The sequence below is a fragment of the Saccoglossus kowalevskii genome, chromosome 20 (genome assembly GCF_978046115.1).
Source record: "Saccoglossus kowalevskii chromosome 20, keSacKowa6.1, whole genome shotgun sequence".
Taxonomy (NCBI): Eukaryota; Metazoa; Hemichordata; class Enteropneusta; family Harrimaniidae; genus Saccoglossus; species Saccoglossus kowalevskii.
In genome coordinates, this window is record NC_140660.1 from 9,149,014 (window position 1) to 9,169,709 (window position 20,696).

At 35.4% G+C, this 20,696-nt stretch overlaps 1 protein-coding gene across 1 annotated transcript in view; it reads right to left on the minus strand.

Annotated features, from left to right (window-relative positions):
- LOC100376596 (dolichyl-diphosphooligosaccharide--protein glycosyltransferase subunit STT3B-like) overlaps positions 1 to 19,783 on the minus strand; it is a 46,827-nt gene extending 27,044 nt beyond the window's left edge. Inside the window, exons 1-5 of the mRNA XM_085494602.1 lie at positions 19,608 to 19,783; positions 12,398 to 12,506; positions 11,350 to 11,459; positions 10,938 to 11,026; positions 872 to 960 (exon numbers count right to left, since the gene is read on the minus strand). Coding sequence (XP_085350728.1) covers positions 872 to 960; positions 10,938 to 11,026; positions 11,350 to 11,459; positions 12,398 to 12,506; positions 19,608 to 19,783 — 573 coding nt within the window. The remainder of the gene's footprint in view (positions 1 to 871; positions 961 to 10,937; positions 11,027 to 11,349; positions 11,460 to 12,397; positions 12,507 to 19,607) is intronic.
- Positions 19,784 to 20,696: the final 913 nt, after the last annotated feature.

Genomic DNA, 20,696 nt, shown 5'->3' on the forward strand with positions numbered 1-20,696 from the left:
CAGCGAAAATAGCGAAAATTAATTCCAAGCGAAAATAAAGTATTTTACAGTAGCCGTGTTTCGTGTCCCGTCATCGCTAGCTGCACATGTGTATACGTTCATTGAGTACTTTGGACATGCTTTGTCAGTTTTCATTCAAATTTAGTACATAGATCATACATGTTAGGATACATGTCCTGCGGGAAGTGGTAATAGTGGGGGAAATGTGGGGAGTTTGTTTTGGGTGGAGATTTGCCTATCCTTCTTGCCCCAGGAGGTGGGGAATTTGGCAAATTTTACAACAATAATTTCCAAATCCCCCACTACATCCTGAGGTGGGGGAGGGTGGGAGTTGACAATGACTGGAGCATAAAAGACAAGCAAATAATAATGTGGATTGAATAAGGTACTGTACACAAGCTAAATTGTCTGTTAGATATCGTAGTAAACTTGTAAATAACATGATATACAAGATAATTAGGCCGAAACAAAAAAAACAGTTTTGCTTCTCAACATTACATGCACCAGCCTGAAAACTGCACCTCACATTTTTTCCTCCAATTTCACATAGAGTACTAATGAAGTGCGCCACCAATGGCAGAATGGGGAAATGTTTGTTTTAAAACATCAGAGAATGTTTTAATAAATGCTACATTGAAATAATAAATGTTAAATAATGAAAGCATATCTTCTTGTTGCGATATTCAATAATCATAAAACAAAAACAAATTAAATCACATCACATTTTTCAATTTTATTTGCATTGAAAAGCAAAAACTTTTTTTTTTATCTAAAGAAAAGGAAGTTGTTATAATGTTGATTTCACTGAAATCATGCACTGGTGCAGCCATCTTAATGATTAATGTATTGTTGTCATGACAACGGTACTTACCCAAAGGTAGTATGTGAACTGGAGGGCAAAGATAGCTATACCTTCATTATCAAAAGAACCCGCCACGGATCGCGAAATATATCCAGGCACTGAAAATAAATAAAAATTAATTAAAATGTGACATAATATTAGTGTGAACACTTGACGTTTAGTTGGGACCACGACAGAACCAGAACTTGAACTGGACGTGTATGATACACAGTTTATGTTGAAGTTAAAAGTTCCGCCACAGAATTGTGCATTCGTTTGGCAAACATGCTGTACAACTGCAGTACTCCACTGACGAGATGACTTTTGTTGACAGCGGTTGTCGCTGAGCTGCATGCTACAACTTCGTGTGTGATGTTGCTTGCTGGTCGTGGATTGACTGAGTCTTGATTACCGGTTAAAATGTTGCTCTTTTGGCGTTGGTAATTTTTATTTGGAACTGAGTAACGCCGCAACGTCGCCAGCAGAAACCTGGTATCTCGATTGCTGATGGTTGCGGCTGCAAAGTAATCGCCGATTTTAATGCTGGTGGATCTTCAAAGTTTATAAAACTCAGTTTCCAGGTGGTCAACATACATTAAGTTCTCCCAATCGTAGTATTCCATGTGATGTACACCTAACACGTCAAAAATGTTGCCTGACATTTGAATCGAACAAAAATAGCAGACAAAAATGTGTTTACAAAATAAAAATAGTTCAATAGCCGAAGGAAATACCATGTTCATTTGCATATCCGAAATACCGAAAACATTATTGCATGGGTGATATGCAAATTAGTTTTTGTCAAAATAAGTGACTGGCTGAAGGTACCATTACTGGTGTTCGAATTTCATTTCACTCGGCAAGTATATTCATGCACCACAAGTAAAAAATATTGTACTTCTTAATATTGTTTATTTCTGCTATGTTTCGAAAAACGGTACTCCTGAAGGGACTACTTTGTTTGTTCTCAGACCTCATTTGCATATGAAGTGTTGAAATACTGATTTTGATTTCAGGGACGAATCAAAATAAACTGCAGTACATATGTAATAATATGTTCTACGCTAAATTTTACATATTCACTAGGTTTTAATTTAGCGCATTTTCCAGTCAGCGAAATAAGCAAAATTAAAACCCAGTGAATAATTAACCCTTCTACAGTATATGATCTTTGTGTCTGGAGACATTAACATAATATATATAAATATATTGGCTTCTCTAACTCTTTGATAAATGAGGCTGTATTTCCAAGAAATGGCAATCGACACATCTAAATATATAAAGATGGTTTCCCATGAATCTTTGCTGCAATTCCGGGAACTATTTTGATATTTGAACCTATACACAGACTTTCCAGTGAAAACAATATTTTAAATTTACATTTTTATACATATACCAGCAATAGCATTAAAAACCATTTCAATTTCATAAAAATTATTCCCACTTTATATTATATGCAGAATATCTCCCACTGATCACAATGAAAAATGATAAAATCAGTTGCCATGGCAACAAATCCTGAAATATTGGAGTATAGAAGCTAGCTTGCACTGAAGAGTTGTATATAATCACAAATAAAAATCAAAAAATAAAAATAATTAATTAATAATTATAAACCAATCAAGGCCCTATGGCTTGTTAAGGCAGTTTAAATACATCATTTAAATAAATTGCGCCCTCTACTGATGACGTCAATGGGTGAAGGCATCGTTTTGAAGCCCATTGTCATGAATAATTTCAACTTATTCTTTTTGTGGTGTCTGAAAATTTTACTGTAAATGCATTAATTATTCACTGGTTAATTTCGCTATCTGATAAGTAAAATCCGCTAAATTAAATCTAAGAGAACATGTAAAATAAAAATAAAACTTAAAAGTTTCCTTGACAAAATTTAGTGACTTTATTCATTGTATTTTTCAGTGCTTTATTTCTTGTAATTATTTTTAGAGTATTAAAGCCAGGAGCTTTAACTCAATATTTTGGTGTATGTGTATTTCATTTCCAGCACTATTGTCTTGTCTACCCAATTCTAGCAGCGAAATAACCCCCTGTCCAGTGTGAGTTCAGTGGGTGGCCTTCTCAATTGTGATAAGCAGGCCTTACACTGTGACAGTGAATATGCTTAAAAAATCAAAATGCATCTAGTGAAATTAAATATCAGAGAAAATAAATGGTTTTACAGTATTAATATGAGACATATACAGACAGGTTACTCTGCAGTTTAGATACATGTCAGTTTTTAAAGCAATCTAAGCTTATATATATTTTTTTTTCTTCTATAAAAATGCTAAGGTCAGACTTTTTTTATTCCTTATTTCTCGAGTTTTTATAAGGTAATTTTTTTGAGGAGGGCGAAAAAAAAATAAAATTAATTCTTTTTTTCCATTAGATTTGTGTGATTCTCAAAGAATTGTAAGTGAGGTCATTGACGGAGAGAAGAAATGAAATAAAATTCTATTCTATGTATAACCTTGTTTTTCATCTGATACTCCCACGAAAATGCAACTTTGGTTTGTTATGCGGCGAGCAGGAAAAAAATGAAGATAAAAGTTGTTTTTTTTTGTAAATTTTTGCACTTACAAGTCGCGGGCGCGAGAAATTACGCTGACATAAAATTTAATTTTTATTTCATTTTCAGCTCCTGTTCATTTGGCATGTTCGCGAAACAAGGGATAATAAAAGTCTGGCCTGATTAAACTTAAAAAATATTTTATCAACATTTATAAAAAATATCATATTCTGAATTTTTTTTAAATTTCAGAAAAGTTCTCACTACTTTTTTCTATGTCAAGAAAAATAATAATTTGGAAATATTTATGTTGTGGTTTTGACTGAAAGGACTTGATGAAACAAAGCATAGGAACTATTGATATGATGTTTGATTGATCTGAATCTTGTATCGCTATGGTAACATAAATGCACCCTTTCAAACGGCGACATCCCACGTCATATCTCACGTTATTAATTCACCAACTGTCAACAACATCTCAAGTATGCATATTTCATTGACCTCATCACCACTGTTTTCAACTTGTGTCCATCCATCAAGTAGTTCCTCATATAAAAATTTGTTAACATTAAAAATTAGATATTTTCACGAAATTTTAATAAAAATATATTAAGCTTTATAATTCCAACCAGTATGTTTTAGAGAAATAAAAAATTTAAATATGAGAAAATTTGTTGAAATATTTTGGCGGGAAAACAGTTTGGCTGTAGGTGAGATGAAATGAATCATTATTTTTTCTTATCATACTTTTCCCACTCTGTAATAATATTCATATTTTATGGAATATAAAGAGTTTTATGAATAAAGAAAAAGTATTACGTTTAATTTCTTTTCAAATTTTAGCATAAATTTTTAAAATACAAAAATATTAATAAAAGATAACGATACTGTAAAATACTTTATTTTAGCTGGAATTAATTTTCTCTGAAAAGACATTGTGGATGTTTTGGTAGGAAATTTATTTTCACTAATTTTTGTCGAGTTAAATGTAAAATACAGAAAAAAAAATTATATTTGCTGAATTTTGTTTTCACTGAATTCCAAGCAAAAAATAAAGAAATTAGTAGGAAGTAAAATTGTACTGCAGTATTTTAGTATTTCAGTATAAGCCACTCCGGTTCTTTGTTTTTGCTTTTTGTTTTTGTGTACGTGACATTTTATTTTAGAAGGATATATACTGTATCATATACTGTAAAAGGATTAATTATTCACTGGGTTTTAATTTTGCTTATTTCGCTGACTGGAAAATGTGCTAAATTAAAACCAAGTGAATATGTAAAGTTTAGCATAAAACACATTATCTAAATGATAAAACCGTGAATTTAAAACCTACTGAATATGCCTGAAATGCTAAATCAGCAAAACTTAAACCCAGTGAAAATTAATCATTTTACAGTAATATAAATATGACGTCACTATATTCAGTTCTGAGAAAAGGAAGTGAAAATACTGTACAAGGCAGCTGTAACTTAACTCCTGCGATGGCTCCCGGCAAGATTTGCCATTTCATAAAAACTTGTATTTTTCTCAATACATTGTCTGTTGAATATGTTTTTTTCCCCATTCAATTTGGGTTTCTGTGATGGCTTTCCAGCAGACGATAATTTTTTTCTATTTTTTTTTTTTTATTTATTTTTATTGTGCCAGGCGACAGGTTTGGACATTGAATGTCACTTTTTTTGTACATGTACAGTACAGTTCTCGCGGAAGCTTTGGCTTTTGTGGCATCATTGTCGCCTACGCATGGCTTCATTGTCGCCTCAGCATCGCATCATTGTGGCATCAGCTTCGCGTCATTGAAAATTGAAGCTGTGTTCGCCTCGCTATTTTGTGGCATCATCGTGGCCTCAGCTTCGCAGTCTCATGGCATCAACATGGCATCAGCTTCAATTTATTATGACATGAGTATGACCTCATTATTTGCACGCAGAAGGGCAGTAGACAAAAACATGTACAGAAGTTCGATATGTAATCGATTTGAAATTCAAGGCGAATAAAATAATATGATCAAGAGTAAAATGACATTTTAAAAAGATATCTTGTTTAATTATTTTAGTGTTGCGAGTATTGGGCACCAAAAACTTTGCGAAGTACATTACAATCGGCAAGGTGACGAGTTTCATATTGACTGGCAGGAAAATCGTGATAAATTCAAATCACACGATGCAATCGTCGTTCTGATACAACACAATTTGCTGTATACGAAGTGAAACTGTTCTTGTCATAAAATTTACCTTTTTTCGCTCATTTTATTTGCTGCTAGAAGAGCAGATTCAGATTCCTCATTTCGGTGGTATTTTTCTATGTTTCGTTTAGTTTTAGCCGAGTCCGACCCCATGCCCGGACTACTAAAACATGCAATACACACGTACGCCGCCTGGTGCGTCGGCGTCGTCGCCAGTCATCTTGATACAAAGTTCCAAAACAAGTGCGTACATTTCCAACATATGATTGGATGGTTGTGGTGGCATCGGTCTGGTAAAATTTGACAACCAATTCTCAAAGTTAAGTCACGATCAGTGATCTGAGCTCAGTCTATACGTACTTTAAAAGTATTCTCACAAATATATTTTCGAATGAAAACGAGCCACATGCCCTGTAAAAAATCGAATAGCGCTTGACATGCAGAAATAATTTATTGGGCTTCAGAAAAAAACGTGTCCATTTAGTGTGGCCGTAAATATTTGGTGACCAGCCGATGAACAATTTGAAAATCATGATTCACACGGAAGTCCTTCGATACTGAAAATCATCGACCCCAGGCTGGTTTACCTTATTTCCCAACTTGTAAAACTGATTTGTATCTCAGCCCTGTTTTTTTTTTCTTTTTTTTCTTTTTTTGAACTGAGGTAAAATCCCATCCGTTTGTCAAAATATACCGATGTTTTTCAGTGAATAATTGCGAAGCCTGTCACAGCACAAAAAAAGAATTGTGAATCGACGATGGAGATTGGATGGTACGACGACCCTTCAATTTGCGTTAAATATGTTTTGTTACAACATCATTGATTGGCTGAGAGTCACCTGATCGGAGCACGACCTGGGTCACAGAACCATATTTGTCCGTATTATCAACAGGACTTTGCGAGAAAACCACACCCACATTTTCAACCCTTTTAGCGCGGAAGTTGCCAACAAATGTCGAAAACTCGTGAATTTTATGAATTCGAATAAAATAAAGCTAGCGATTCGTAAGACTGGTTAATAATATATCCCCCAATGCTCTTCGATTTTTTTATTTCAAGGTGAGAAATGAATACTAGTAGTTGAAGTTCCATCGATTTCAAGGCGACTATTTAACCGCGACAACTCTACGCTCTGTTGTAGTTTCGCAAGGTAAAACAAAAATACAATAAATAGTACTTGTTTAATTATTTGGTTGTACAGCCCGCAAATTACGAGACATGATCCCCATGAACTGCGATAAATAAATGCTGATTGTGTTGAATGACGGACGTCGGGACCGTTTGGAGAAACAAATTACGGTCGGTAGACATTTCAAACAAATGAAATTATTAACGAAAGACGAGATTTTTCTAGGTATTTACGATCATACGGTCATATCAAATATATACAAAATTGACAAATACACAAAGAGGTGTAATAGTAGGTCATTTTTATTTTAGCCTTAGAAATATTTTCTTTCACTCAGTCCACGTCCATGCGTGGGAATTCTATTTAGCTTCATGGTCCTTCGGCTTGTCTTCTGCTTGGGGGGAAACAACAATAATTATACAAATCGTAAACTCAACACAATCAGGAAAAGAAACCCAGACAACCATGTTGTACTTCTGTTGAATACATTTTGTAGCAGTGCGTCACGTCGGAATATTGTCTAAAATAAAATATTCAATCCCAGCCAAATCTAGGTCAAAGGGTCAGATTGCGTGCATATAATTATAGATAGTTAAAACAAAAAGTATTTGAACTTTTGACGGTTGTTCAACATCTATGCACGGTTACTAAACTAGTAACCGTGATCTATGAAAACCAGAAAATTTTTAGTAGTCCGAATTTTTGCACGGTCGAAAATAAAACGGAAATTGACCGGTCAAAAGCGGAAGCGGTCAAGAGGTTTGGAGGAAATGAGTACAGTACTTCTTTGTTTGATGAAGCGATGCTGATGCCACATTGTCGCCATAATGAGGCCACAATGAAGCCAAGCGATAATCGCCTAACTTTTTAATGTCGCGACATTGAAGCGATGCTGAAGCCATAACAATGCCATAATGATGCGATGCTGAAGCGAAGGTGAAGCTGAAGTGAAGCCAAAGCTTCCGCGAGAACTGTACTGTATGTGCAAGATTGCAAGTGTTGACACATTTTTGCCACAAAAGCCATAATCATGTTTGGGACTACATGAACCAATTAAAGAGAATTAAGTTAAAAAAGCTTAAAATCCATTGAATTCCTAGATTTGTATTTTTTTTAAATGTAATTCAAGATTAAACTAAACTATTTCCTAACAGAATCTCTAACACTGGCTTCCTCCCCTGGCTCTCATTATTCATCAACCTCACATGCCCTGCCTTCTTACAATAGTAACAAAAAGGTCTTCCCCATACTCTCTTGTTCTCAGCTGTTTTAGGTGTTAGAGACTGACTTTTAGTACTCTCACTACTACATATGTAGCTCCAGCGCAAGTCGTTCTCTGCCTGAGCAAACTGAACAAATGTCTGCCCACTGGTACGCTGCAAATGCCTAAATCTCTGTCTATAAGCTTCAGGCACTAACTCATAGGCCAACTGAACTACAGTTTTCACAGACTCATAATCCTGCTTGTGTGTCTTTTTTATCACAAGTCATTGTCAATGACACGTCCCCGTTCCGTTCATATTTGAGTGACATATACATTCAAAGCAGATCATGACCGAAATGCACCTGCATATGTACAACACATTGTGCTAAATCTGAACAAAATCCATCCATGCATGACTGAGATCCGGTTCTGGAATTGTGAAAATACGTGATTTTGATGCATTTTCGGCCTTAAAATGGCCATCATTTCGCTATTGTTAAGCAGATCATGAAACAAAGGCACATATCTATTTGTGACATGATGTACCATGTGTGTGTGAAGTTTGAACTTGATCAATCCAGACATGTCTTGGATACGGATCCAGAACTGAATTCTTTAACAAAATGGCCGCCAGTCGGCCATTTCAAACTTGATCCGAAAAAAAAAGACGTGCATCAAGGTCCTATTATGTTTAATGTATGTACCAAATTTGAACAAAATCCATCCATGCATAACTGAGATACGGGTCCGGAATGGTGAAAATGTGCGATTTCAATGCATTTTCGGCCTTAAAGCGGCCTCCATTTGGCTATCGTTAATGAGATCATGAAACAAATGCACATACATATTTGTGACATGATGTACCTTGTGTGTGTGAAGTTTGAACTCGATCAATCCAAGCATGTCTCGGATACGGATCCAGAACTGAATTCTTTAAAACAAAATGGCCGCCAGTCGGCTATTTCGAACTTGATCCGGAAAAAAAAATGACGTGCATCAAGGTCCTATTATGTTTAATGTATGTACCAAATTTGAATGAAATCCATCCATGCATAACTGAGATCCGTGTCCGGAATGGTGAAAATGTGCGATTTCAATGCATTTTCGGCCTTAAAGTGGCCGCCATTTGGCTATCGTTAATGAGATCATGAAACAAATGCACATACATATTTGTGACATGATGTACCTTGTGTGTGTGAAGTTTGAACTTGATCAATCCAGACATGTCTCGGATACGGATCCAGAACTGAATTCTTTAAAACAAAATGGCCGCCAGTCGGCCATTTCGAACTTGATCCGAAAAAAAAAATGACGTGCATCAAGGTCCTATTATGTTTAATGTATGTACCAAATTTGAATGAAATCCGTCCATGCATAACTGAGATCCGGGTCCGGAATGGTGAAAATGTGCAATTTCAATGCATTTTCGACCTTAAAGCGGCCGCCATTTGGCTATCGTTAATGAGATCATGAAACAAATGCACATACATATTTGTGACATGATGTACCTTGTGTGTGTGAAGTTTGAACTCGATCAATCCAAGCATGTCTCAGATACGGATCCAGAACTGAATTCTTTAAAACAAAATGGCCGCCAGTCGGCTATTTCGAACCCGATCCAAAAAAAAAAAAGACGTGCATCAAGGTCCTATTATGTTTAATGTATGTACCAAATTTAAACAAAATCTGTCCATGCATAACTGAGATCCAGGTCCGGAATGGTGAAAATGTGCGATTTTGATGCATTTTCAGCCTTAAAATGGCCGCTATTCGGCTATCTTAATCGGATCATGAAAAAAATGCATGTGCATATGTCCCATATAATGTGTGATGTATGAGTGAAGTTTGAACTTAATCGGTCCATGCATGTTCGAGATACAGGTGATCACGGACGCACGGACGCACGGACGCACGGACGGACGGACGGACGCACACAGGGCAAACCATAAGTCCCCGAACGGGGACTAATAATGGCAATTTAATGCGCTATCCTGGCATCAATCAGGTTCGAACGAACACAAGCACTTGCCTTAACCAAGGTTCCCCCAAAGTCGCATTCGTTAGTGAATGAATCTCAGTCAGTGGAATTGGGCTTCTCAGAGTTTTTGGTGTTTAACCTGAGGTACATGTACGATTTGAACTTGGGTCTACCGAACATGAGTCTGATGCGACAACCACAATGCTACCAGTGATTTCAATAATTTAATCTTAGATTGCTTTCAAAACTACTACATATCTAAGTTGCGTAGAGTCATCTGTCTGCATATGTCTAAAATTAGTAACATTGGTAAATACTACAATAAATCAATTGAAATTATTTATGAAAAGAATGATCAGTTTACAAATTATAATTTTTGTTATGAAAGGGCAAAGCCAGCTGATAGCCAAATTAGAAGCTGATTTACTGTAGATACATGGTAGTCTCGAAAACTAAAACAGCTTATAGCTAACTAAATGTTAATGGGCGGTGGTCGTCGCATCGCATCCTGTTCAATATGAGACTCAGAGATGTATACAACACATGTAAAATACATTGTATTGTGCGGTATGTGGCCTAGTATAATGTGTGGCATGGCATGGCATTACATGGATTGGCATTACATGGATTGGCATTACATGGATTGGCATTACATGGATTGGCATTACATGGATTGGCATTACATGGATTGGCATTACATGGATTGGCATTACATGGCATGGCATTACATGGATTGGCATATTGTGGTGTGGCATTACATGGATTGGCATTACATGGATTGGCATTACATGGATTGGCATTACATGGATTGGCATTACATGGATTGGCATTACATGGATTGGCATTACATGGATTGGCATTACATGGATTGGCATTACATGGATTGGCATTACATGGCATGGCATTACATGGATTGGCATATTGTGGTGTGGCATTACATGGATTGGCATTACATGGATTGGCATTACATGGCATGGCATTACATGGATTGGCATATTGTGGTGTGGCATTGCATAACATGAAGTTGCATTGTGTGGTGTAGCATAATTTAGTGTGTTGTTGGATGTAAATACTGTTCTATTCAACTTACCTATTGAGATGAATGCTGCTGCTAGAAGTCCAGCACTGGCGTTCCATAATTCTTTAGTTAGCAAGTACGTGGCTAGTGCTGTTAAACCACTGAAATAATGAAAAAATATGATTATACTACACAGTTCAGTATTTACTACAACTTCCAAGTGCAACAAAGTTCAAACTACACAATGTACAAAATTAGTATATTGATAGAAAAGTCCTTTCTCGTCATAGTTTAGGGGAGTCAACTTGTGACTGGAATAGTGGTGCTAAGAATACACACATATCTCTGATGTGATAGGTCTAATATTTACCTGAATAGTGGAACTAAGTACACACATATCTCTGATGTAATAGGTCAAATTTTTACCTGAATAGTGGTGCTAAGAATATATGCATATCTCTGATGTGATAGGTCAAATATTTACCTGAATAGTGGTGCTAAGAATACACACATATCTCTGATGTGCACTGGTATATTCAATGCATTCAACACCCAATGGATGCCGCCAGCCGTCATCATCAAACCGGGATAGACCTGAAAAAAAACAATATCATAAATAGTTGACCAGACAGACAGAATGGAAATTAATAATCTCCATTATGGACTTCATCTGCATCAAAAAAATTAAAATAGTTAAATATATAACTCGTTCTTATATCGAGGTCATCACTAAAAAGAAACTTTTGTTGAGAATAAATTATCAGTATTGTATTTGTGCCTAGAAAACAAATTGTGGTATATAAACCCATCAAAGGCCCTATCCTCGGGGGCGAAGCTACGTCACGGACGTTCTACGTTGCTAAGACGCGCACCACTGCACCACGTATTTCTATTGGCTTTGTGCGTGCTGCTGTGGAACGCCGGTGGAGCCGGTGAAAACTCGAAAAAACAACACAAACTCAACTGTGAAGTAATCCTGAACAACCAAATTTATATATGTTACACACGTAGGGCTAATCTTGTTACACTGTTCAGGGGACTCTCAACAACCATTGCAAAGTACCGTTTTCTGCGAGTTTTGGGTCTTTGTTTTCACCGCGAGGGTTGCCAGGCGGTAGAAAATGCCCGGATGTCTGCCCCCGAGGATAATCTGTTAACACATCATTTCCCTAAATCATGCCCTCTATCAACGGAACGCTTCGTAAAAACTTCCGCATATCTAAACTACGCAGACTAATCCTTACAAATATGTCTCATATTAGCAACATAGGTGAATATCACATGTACTAAAAATCAGTTGAAACTATTAGTGACAATGACACTTATTTCAAATATTATAATTTGTTATGAAAGGGCAAAGCCAATTGATAGTCAGATTAGAGGTAAAGTTATGCCAGGACTGTATGGTAACTTGACCACAGACATACCTGTCATTTCGTAAGTGCATGCATTACGCAAAGAGCTATTACAGTATCCGTAAAAGCTATTACAGAACGGACGCTAAATAAACATTGTGTCTTTTAGCTACTCACCGTTCCACCAACGATTCTTCCGAGTGGATACCATGCTCTCTCATCAAACCAATTTAGAAAATTATAAAAACCATTTGTCACTAGATGATGCGTTGATCGGTAATTGAACCTGAAATGAATCAAAATGATACGTATTTACATAAAAATTGTGTGTTGTGTTGTGTGGTCTTCATAAAATCTCTCAGTACTTACTAGACAACTTTGAATTTCTCCAAAATGGCTCTACCATATAGAGATGCAAGTTTACTGTTCTAACAAAATCAATGTGTGACCATCTTCCTATCATAATGGCATTATGGTAATTTAATGCATACATACACACAATGCATGTTACTGTGGAATACTTTATTTTCGCTGGAATTAATTTTCACTGAAAAGGCTTTTTGGGCGTTTTGCTTAGAATTTATTTTCACTGATTTTTGATGAGTTTAATAGAAAATATAGGAAAAAAAGTATATTCGCTGGATTTTATTTTCACGGAATCATGTCTTCAGCGAAAATAGCGAAAATAAATTCCAAGCAAAAATAAAGTATTCTACAGTACCACAGAAACCATATTCTATGTTTGGGACTACATGACAGGGCTGTGTGACCATCTTCCTATCATAATGGTATTATGGTAATTTAATGCATACATACAGTGCATTTTACTACAGAAACCATATTCCATGTTTAGGACTACATGACAGGGCTGTATGACCATCTTTCTATCATAATGGTATTATGGTAATTTAATGCATACATACAGTGTATTTTACCACAGAAACCATATTTCATGTTTAGGACTACATGACAGGGCTGTATGACCATCTTTCTATCATAATGGTATTATGGTAATTTAATGCATACATACAGTGCATTTTACTACAGAAACCATATTCCATGTTTAGGACTACATGACAGGGCTGTATGACCATCTTTCTATCATAATGGTATTATGGTAATTTAATGCATACATACAGTGTATTTTACCACAGAAACCATATTTCATGTTTAGGACTACATGACAGGGCTGTATGACCATCTTTCTATCATAATGGTATTATGGTAATTTAATGCATACATACAGTGCATTTTACCACAGAAACCATATTTCATGTTTAGGACTACATGACAGGGCTGTGTGACCATCTTCCTATCATAATGGTATTATGGTAATTTAATGCATACATACAGTGCATTTTACTACAGAAACCATATTCCATGTTTAGGACTACGTGACAGGGCTGTGTGACCATCTTCCTATCATAATGGTATTATGGTAATTTAATGCATACATACAGTGCATTTTACTACAGAAACCATATTCCATGTTTAGGACTACGTGACAGGGCTGTGTGACCATCTTCCTATCATAATGGTATTATGGTAATTTAATGCATACATACAGTGCATTTTACTACAGAAACCATATTCCATGTTTAGGACTACGTGACAGGGCTGTGTGACCATCTTCCTATCATAATGGTATTATGGTAATTTAATGCATACATACAGTGCATTTTATTACAGAAACCATATTCCATGTTTAGGACTACGTGACAGGGCTGTGTGACCATCTTCCTATCATAATGGCATTATGGTAATTTAATGCATACATACAATGCATGTTACCACACAGTTTTTTTTCTTTAAATTCATGTATTTTTTATATATTTTCAATTTATTTGCTGGTAGATTTATTTTTAAGTTTTGATGAACGCAGTAATGCCTAAGGTAGCAATTGGAAAACATGAGAAAAAAATATCATTTTTTTTTAAATTTTTGGATTATGTGATGTAAATGATAGATCATTTCAGTTTTTTCTCTAAAACCTAGTTGTGGGTGAACAGTCCACCTTACAAGCCAAGTGACAAACTAAAGCAATGAATTCATTTTGCAGATATATTGAAGCTGTTTCACATAAAAGGTATTGAATGAATGAATCCAACAGTGCGATCACCACCTTGTTTGAACTATCACTCACTCACTCTCGCTGAAATTGATCAGTTTTGTCACTTCTGGGCGACAGCCTGCCACGTTTTTACAGAATAACAATCCTGAGTGAAATCTAGTCTAGGCAGCAGTTAATATTTTGCACATATGAATGTGCATAGTTGGCATCCTAAGGTATGGGATAAAATAGAATGTAAATTATTATATATCTGTCACCATAAGTTACAGTGTGCCGTAATTTTGCAGTATCGCACTGGATATTTTCATATTAGGAAACATGAATTCCAAAAACGATTATGCAGTAACTTTTGTAAGCGTCCTCTACTAATAAAAACAAAAATGGCTGCCTCCAGTGTCTAGAAGTTTGCTAAATCTGTTCTGAACGTTTAGGATTTCAGCATTCCGATGATGCGCTCCTGGAAGGAAAAGATGTATAACAATAAGGTTACTGTGAAATACTTTATTTTAGCTGGAATTAATTTTCGCAGAAAAGGCATTTTGGGTGTTTTGTATGGAATTTATTTTCACTGATTTTTGACAAGTTGAAAGTGAAATATAGGGAAAAAAGTATATTCGCTGGATTTTATTTTCACAGAATCATCCCTTCAGCGAAAACAGCGAAAATAAATTCCAAGCGAAAATAAAGTATTCTACAGTATTTTGGGAAATTGTTTAAAATTTAAAATAATAGACCATTTTTCCAATGATCTCGCAAGTTACGTGTCAAGGTGAACATAAAAAACAGGACAAACAAAGGTCATGGCGTTGTTGTAGCGATTTCAAAACAATTAGACGAGAGTAAGGATATCTCAATGCAATATTTGCCATTTCAAAGAACGGTATATCAATATTAATCTACATGTATAAAAAGAGAAGTTAAATTCATAATTCAATTTTGAAATTTAAGTGATTTACAGTAGGTCAACAGCAAAATACTCGTCTAAAGAAAAAAAATCAAATAAAAGTCCAAATAAAGTAAAAGTATTTACAAAAACAAATTTGTTAGATGGATTTTATGGCACAACTGGAAAACAGAAGCAGAGGAGGGTCCTCACTTCCTGTTTCTATTTTGCATGCTGGGTAGTTTTTCAAATGTTGTCCATACATTTAGATCATCACTGCTTATTCAGGTATTATGAAAATTTCATTTGCAAAAATGATCTGTATACCAGTACGAACCAACTGATTACAATTAAAGTTACAGGTAGAAACCTAGTCATAATTTTTGACAAAATTGGTCATAAATCACATGACAATGTTCATTAGTATATTATGTAAAATCATTAAGCTATTGTCCCATGGTACAATGAAATATCATTCTTTTGTGTGTTACAGTGACGTACTCTGAGAAACTTGTCCCAATATTTTCCAATAATCATTATTTTTAGAACAATTGAATAGAATAATAAAAAAAAAAAAAGTACCCCATCATTCACAATACATGTATATTTCAGCCTGTCACCAGTTTGCAATTTGAAATATGGCATAAAATAAGGTTCCCTATGGTAAAAGCGTTATAATACTGCCAAAATGGCAACTATACACTAAAATACAACCATTATTTTCTCAAAAATTAGGCTGGCGACTCCCACTTTTTTAAAATAAATATCCTTATATTGTATGTACAATTTATTGCTATAAATTAAATTAAATTAAATTAATAATTAAATTCTGGGTATTTGCATTTGTGAGTAAATACCTCATCTGCTGAACACCGCTGAACACAGACGTATCAAAACTCAGTAAGTAAGGACGTCAGCAAAATTAATAAAAAATCTAAAAAAAATATTTCCATCTGCGCATCCCATTTTTGCTTTACAATGTTATCAGAAACACACTATTTTATTTATGTAACATATTGTATTTTGCTATGGTCCAATCAAGCATACGATATTGGCCTCGTTTAAATTTTGTTCCATATTTTTTTTATTTTTTATTTTGATGCAGTGTTCTGATTGGACAACCTATCTCGCTACAAAATAAAGAATTAGAAGAATGTTCTCAACAGGAATTAACTGTTACACCATCAGATTTTCTCTCCAAAATTTTTCTGCACTGGGAAATGAACCCTATTTTTGGAGCCAACAGACAAAATTTGAGTCAGTTTTTACTCAAAAAATTTGGCTATTTTTTCCTAAGCTTCTGAAGGAAAGGGAAGACTATAAACCGTAGTACATGTATTTTGTAAATTTTAGATTTTTTTTTTTCTCTGATGCAGTTTTCTGACAACCTACTAGTATCTCGCTAAAAAGGGAAGAATTCATCAGGAATTAACCTTTTCACCACCAGACTTTTTCACACAAATTTTTCTGCACTTTTTTCTTATATTCTTCAATATCCCTGGAAATGAAGCCTAATTTTGGAGCCAACAGACAAAATTTGAGTCAATTTTTAGTTTTCACCCTAAAAAATTGGCTACTTTTGTCCCCATCTTCGAAAGTGTAGAAAATTTTGTGCATTTGTGGTAAAAAGAGAGAACTGGTGGAGTGGAATGTTCCATCAGTTCAGAAAGTACGAGACCAATTCCCATCCATGTGAAACTACAAACAGAAATAAAGTATTCTGTTCTCCTTACAGTGGAGACAGTGAACTCAAATGTTTATTATGTTATTTTATAATATTATTTTATTCTACACATATAAATTGTTACTAGTCTTCAAATCATTTTTTGGTAATGGCTCTCTTGAACTGACAGTACAGTCCTGTAGATTGTGACCATTATGGTCGCTATGGTGATTAAATTTAATCAATGGCAATTAAAAATAAATTTGTAGGTCACTTATTGGCAATCTAAACAACTGGCAAATTCTCCAACATAAAACAAAATAAACAGCTTGGTGCCAAACTTTTACCCACGTTTCAACACTTTGTACATGTGCATTTTCGTCACCCGTCATATTCATTCATTGTTAAGTTATTTTTAGTGACATACTACAATACATGTAGCTGCATAAACCGTAAGGGACATTAACATAATTGCTGTTTCTGTGTTGTCTATTATGTAATTGTAAAACAAATTCTGACGACTACTGAAAAATATGTATTAGAAGCCGCGACTATTAAAATGGTACAATGCAACAGGGGGGATGCGGCTTCTATTAGAGAATCTACACATATGAGAAACGGTGAATTGTTGGTTCTCAAGAAGAATGTGTGCGGCTTCTACTAGGGATGCTGCTCCTAATACAGATTTTACAGTAATACTTTTATACTTAGTTACTGAATTTCTCAGTTGGCCACCAACATTTTGATCTTGGTTGTCAATTAATTTAGCTAGATTCCATGGTGATATTTTTTCCATTATATGCAATGGGAGGTTATATCCCATGATGCATTGCATACATGTGCAGTAATATGCTCAGTACCGGTAGTGCGAAATTTGAATTCGGCTCAATACGCCTTAATCCAGACCACGAAGTTCTTTTTTTCTTCATAGTTGCCATTGGCAACCAAGTTCAATTTTGTAAAATGTTTTCATATTAGGATTTATGTCAAGTGTATGACTTTTTTCATTCCATGTCACGGAGCAATATTTTGAGATATAAAGAAATAATATCACCATAGAAACTAGTGTAATAAAGTCAGTTTGACAACATTTTTTATAACAATTTAGAGTCTTGAAACTTGAAAGAAATTGTTGGTGACCTTAATTTTTTTTTTTCATTTTTGGTATTCTGATGGCATGAACCCATACTACTGAAAGTATGATGAACAGGACAGTTTTTAATTTGGTGTGAACTACTTTAAGGAGAGTGAATACGAGAATTCCATATGGATTTCCATATGCGCGAGCATTTTTAGCACAAATTGTTATCGTCTCTTAGAACTTGATTCCTTTGCATGCGCAGATGATGACCCTCAATGATTTTAAAAGTAGTCGTCCATTTAAACTGACGCATGAAAAACGTTAAATCATTTGATTGGGAAATGATAGATAATTTTGTATGTGTCAAAATTGCAATATTAAACTACGCAACAGACTACAAGCGAACACGAGCCATTGATGTTTGACTAATTGAGCTCGCCTGGGGAACTCCAAACTCATCTATGCATTATATCACATTTTTTTAACTAAGGCCACACCGACTTAATTTTATGGATGACATCCGAGCGTGCATTAGTTTTCGCCTGCTCTCCAAAAAAGAAAAAAAAAATCTCTGATGACGAGTCTCTACAGATCGGTTTTCTGTGCGAAACTTGCCGACTCATATTGTTGCAAAGCGCCGGTTGTCGTCAAAACTCGTTTTGGTCTTCCTCAAAACGTGCCTACTTTGTCGTAAATGATCTTCTTATTGCTGGGAATTCCAACGTGGCGCCACCAAAATACAGAAACATAAAAGTTCAGAGGTAAAACGGAGGAATTGTTGTAGACTGTAGAGAGGAGCAAGCAAGGACATTTCTGTATCATTGCAATGTTTTGTTAGTTATTGTCATAAAGTAGCGATATGTACATCCCGCCTTGACTTGTACTGAAAATGGTGTTCATGCTGTACCTTGAATGCAGTGTTTCTGACTGAAGGTACTTCATCATGACTACATGTACTAGAGCTTGTCTGAAATGGTTATACCTGTGACAGTAATACAGTACGAGATGTGTATATCAATATGTGTCTCCTACAAATAAAGACTTCTGTTTTTATGATACACTGTTTTCTGTGGTTCAATTTCTGAATACCAGCTCCGTAGTCCTGTGGTTTTAGCAGCATTTTGGGGGGGGGCAATAAGTGAACCCATCAACATTAAAAAAACATCACAAACCACCCATCCTGTGTAGGTGAGTACTGAAAAAAAACGACTGACCAGTTTATTTTAAAATTAATTTAAACTAAAAAAAGGAGATGAAATTAAGTCGTATCCACGTTGAGTGACTTAACTATCGTACACGTGTTAATCTGATAGACATTTATATACAATATAGTAAATCCCGGCGATGCCATAAGGTTTCGATACACTGACTAAACGGACTACTTTGAGCACAGATGTTCACTCGTTGCTCTGTAATCCCACAGTAGGTCTGTATGTAGTATATTGCATAGACAAAACTACACACAATAGAAGCAGGCCGATCGCCGAGTAGACGGCACATGAATAATTACAAAGCATGCAGTCGCTTTATGCAATTAAACGACTATATTTCCTGCGATTATACACCAGAAAGTGAGCACACTTAGAACACCGTCGGTGTTTCTTTGCAGGTCGCCGGTATTTATAAAAACGCACGCTGCAGGCAGGCCGTCCTGTGTGTATGTGTTAGTGTATATGTGTACCAACTCACCATGGGTCAAACTCGTGTATGATGCTCTCGAATCGGATGACGGCAAACATTCGTGATGAAAATCCCACCAGCCAAGCCAACGCCAGGATAAAGAAAGTTAAAAGTCCCAGCCATCCACCTGGGTTTGTCAGCGAATTTCGTATATCATGCTTCTCCCTGCTTTCCTTGTCCGCCATGTTGAATGACTGGCGCCATCAGCGACCGCGATTTCTAAACCAATGAGAAAATGACATGTGTGCACGTGATCGCATGCTGTATTTTGTTCGAGGGTTGGTTGGTACATTGTGCCACGAACCGTGGTTGTACAGATTGCGTTTTTTTATTGTCAGCACACAAAAAAAAACAAGCAATATACGGGTAAACCTAAGTAACAGTATTTCTGTATCCGACAAACTGAAGTATTTTAATTTAAAAATAAAATAACCTAATATTTATTAATTTATTCATGTAAAAAGTTCTAGTTCGTGCCTTCATTAAATTAATTATTGAAAATAAAAAATGAACACGGTTTAAATGAGGTTCGCGACTTCAAAATGTGTCGCTTTACTGGCACGATTTTTTTTTAAATAATTCATCCCAGTTTTTCAGATACGTATACCACAGGATGCGCCGTTAGAAACTCTGGGGCTAAATTATTATTTTTTTTACTGGTTGATTTTACAGAACTAACGACGCTTATATTGTTTTTTCTTAATGGCTGCTGTCTAAAAATAGTCCCGATGTGTAGGTACTTTTAACATCGACTACCAGTACGTCGTTCAATTGTGGTTTGAGACCAGACAAATCATCACTCGCCGCCTGAGACAACAAAAGCGCCCCGGCTTAAACATGTTGTTGTCTGTGAGGGCGCAAATAGCCAAGCAAGAATCATCGATATCGAACCAATTTGAACTACAAGTAATTGTTCATAACCCGTATCATGGATGAAAAACTGTTCAAAATAATTATAATAAATGTTAATCCTAATTAAATACCACTCATTTCATTACAAAAGCGATTATAATCATTTAATTAATTAATTGTACGAATATTGGACTAAAATTATTAAAATGTTCAGGTTTTAATCAAGAGTCGAAGCATGTTTCAGCA